The sequence below is a fragment of the Austrofundulus limnaeus genome, unplaced genomic scaffold, assembly GCF_001266775.1.
Source record: "Austrofundulus limnaeus strain Quisiro unplaced genomic scaffold, Austrofundulus_limnaeus-1.0 Scaffold1516, whole genome shotgun sequence".
Lineage (NCBI taxonomy): Eukaryota > Metazoa > Chordata > Actinopteri > Cyprinodontiformes > Rivulidae > Austrofundulus > Austrofundulus limnaeus.
The window spans coordinates 10,425-13,124 of record NW_013953918.1 but is presented as its reverse complement, the minus strand read 5'-3'; the positions used below and the strand labels follow the sequence as shown (position 1 = coordinate 13,124).

Here is a 2,700-nt window from a genome sequence, read left to right as displayed (position 1 = left end):
CATTGGCTCTCCCATTGATGTACCTAATCATTGGCTGTCCCATTGACGTCCCTAATCATTGGCTGTCCCTTTGACATCCCTAACCATTGGCTGTCCCTTTGACGTCCCTAACCATTGGCTGTCCCATTGATGTACCTAACCATTGGCTGTCCCATTGATGTCCCTAATCATTGGCTGTCCCTTTGACGTCCCTAACCATTGGCTGTCCCTTTGACGTCCCTAACCATTGGCTCTCCCATTGACGTCCCTAACCATTGGCTGTCCCAGTGAGTCCCTAATCATTGGCTGTCCCAGTGAAAGCAGTGTATTTTTTGACTGTGTGTATTGTATAATATATAATATATATTTATTTATTTAATGCCTAACCTCTTGAGAACCTGCATCCTGATGATTATCTGGACATATGTCCTTATTCAGAGGGACTAGATTTTAAGTTTCACTTTGTTGTGTCTGGCTGTAGGTTCTGTTTGACTTTAGATTCTTTTGGATTTATAGGCTAATGTTTCTGGATCTTCCTGCAGGACCTCATCTGTCTGGAGGTCAAAGCCTACATGAGACATCATCAGTTCTTGTGGAATCGATCAGTAAGAGCGCCGCAGTGGGTGGAGTTTTTTCTTCATTGCCTAAGTTTACTTCAGACGTCAGTAAAGTGCTTTGTTGTGGAGCTGGACTCTCCAAAGCCTTCATCGGTCAGAAGAACGCATTCACGGTTGACTGCAGCAAAGCAGGTGAGAAAAGGTGTGAAGAAAGTGCTCTGATGGTTCCTGAAACTGGAGATTTAATTGCTGATGTTCTTTGTTCTGCAGGAACCAACATGTTGATGGTTGGTATCCACGGGCCCAAGGCTCCCTGTGAGGAGGTCTACGTGAAGCACATGGGGAACAAGATGTACAACGTGACATACACGGTGAAGGAACAGGGCAGCTACATCCTCATRGTGAAGTGGGGTGATGAGAACATCCCTGGGAGTCCTTTCCACGTCACCGTTCCTTAAAGCACCCTTTAGTTCTCACGCCTCAACTCATCCTCCTCCAATCACCAAAGACTTCCCTTCCAATCAGTTTCTGCTGGTGACTTTTGTATTTCAAGCCTGAAACACTCGAACACATCTTTCCTGCAGTGTTCTCTGCAGAACCTTGTTGGTGTGTTGCAGGGATCTGGGTTCTCCTGCTGAGATTAGTTCTTCACTTCAGATGGACATCTGAAGCTTCTCTGAAAACCCAGAAGATTTAAAGTAGGTTCTGATGTCTCTTCTGCAGAACCTAAGGAACAACTCAGGTTGGATTCTTTCAAATAATCACCTCTAAATAAGAGTTAGAGCAGAAATTTAGACACCCCCCCCCCCCCCCAGTCCTGTTTCTGGTCCAGTTCCTGTTCCAACCAAACACAACCATCTGCTCTCTTCCACTTTCCATTCAGTAAGTCCAGAACTTGTGTGGTGGAACCTTCTGYTAGCAGAGAACTCCCAGTGATGCTTGTTGGGTGAAAGTCAGTTTCTTCCTGATCTGATGGAGTTTAGATCTGCGACCAGAACGATGAAAGAACCAGACAGTAAACCAGAGTTAACCTCAGCACAACCCTGAAACTAGCTGATGTCAGCAGTTCTAACATCAGGTAAACAGGTTCCAGCTCACTCTGCTCCTCTGACAACTTGTTCCTTTGCAGCTTTGGTCACTTTGTACCCAGAGGAACCTGACCAGGCTCCTTCATTTGTCTGACTTCATTCTCTTTTTCACACATTTCCTCTGTTTTGTTCCAACTCTGTACCCTCTCTGTCCATTTGATCCTGTTTGGTTTGGTTTCCTCAGTGTTCGCTCATCTTTGGTCCCTTTCGTACCCAGTCTTGTCCAGTTAATTTTCTCTTTAGTTTGTCTTGTTTTATGGGCGTTCCTGAAGGAACTGAGCTGAGACCAGCACAGTCTGATCCTGTAGAWCTTCAACCAAGAATTGTTCTCCTGCTCAGAACCTTTTGGTGAAAATGTGGAGAACTCTCCAGGCTGGGTTCTTCCTGAGCTTCTGTCAGCGTTCTTGGTGTGAGGAACCGTTCTTCACTCAGATGTTCTGTGGAGGAACTTTAGATTTATTCTCTCTGTTGGTTTTTCTGTGACAGAAATGATGTTTCAGTCAGAAGCAGGTTAGTTTGTGTGAATGTTGGTTTGTCAGTGAACTGTTCTGCTGTTTTTTAAAGTGTTTTCAGTTTGGACCCTTCAGGATGGAAACATTGTGCAGGCATAATAAAAACCAAGAAAACATCTTCTTGCTTCTTGTTTCTTTGGAGTTTAAAAGAAAATAAATCTGTTGTAACCTGTGCGTAGGATCTGTGTTTAATTAAGTCCAGTAATTACCAAGTCATGTCTTTGTGTGTATTGTTCCAGATCATCTACTCTTTTCTCCAGTTCAGGTATTTTTGTCTCTGTCAGTTATTGTAACCTTCAGCAGCTTCACTTCCTGAAACAGACCGATCAGAAGTTGTTGCTGTGATGCCAGTTTTGATCTCAACACTCCTAAAGTTCTCTGACCTTTTAATTTCCTCCATATTGTCCACGCTGTTCTACACAGAGTCTAATCCTTTTCTCTGCTCGACACGGCTCTCACACAACGGCCTGGTGATAGTTTCTCCTGAACCCCAGCTAGACGCTCTCCTCCACAGTCAGCTTGTTAAAACAGCCGCTGTCCGCCGTTAGCTCTCTGGTTAGCACA

The 2,700-nt window shown here is 44.5% G+C and overlaps 1 protein-coding gene across 1 annotated transcript in view; it reads left to right on the top strand.

Annotated features, from left to right (window-relative positions):
• The window catches only part of LOC106535645 (filamin-C), a 48,910-nt gene extending 46,656 nt beyond the window's left edge, over positions 1-2,254 (top strand). Inside the window, exons 48-49 of the mRNA XM_014032702.1 lie at positions 522-728; positions 807-2,254. Coding sequence (XP_013888156.1) covers positions 522-728; positions 807-994 — 395 coding nt within the window. The 3' untranslated portion in view covers positions 995-2,254. The remainder of the gene's footprint in view (positions 1-521; positions 729-806) is intronic.
• The last annotated feature ends 446 nt before the right edge of the window (positions 2,255-2,700 follow it).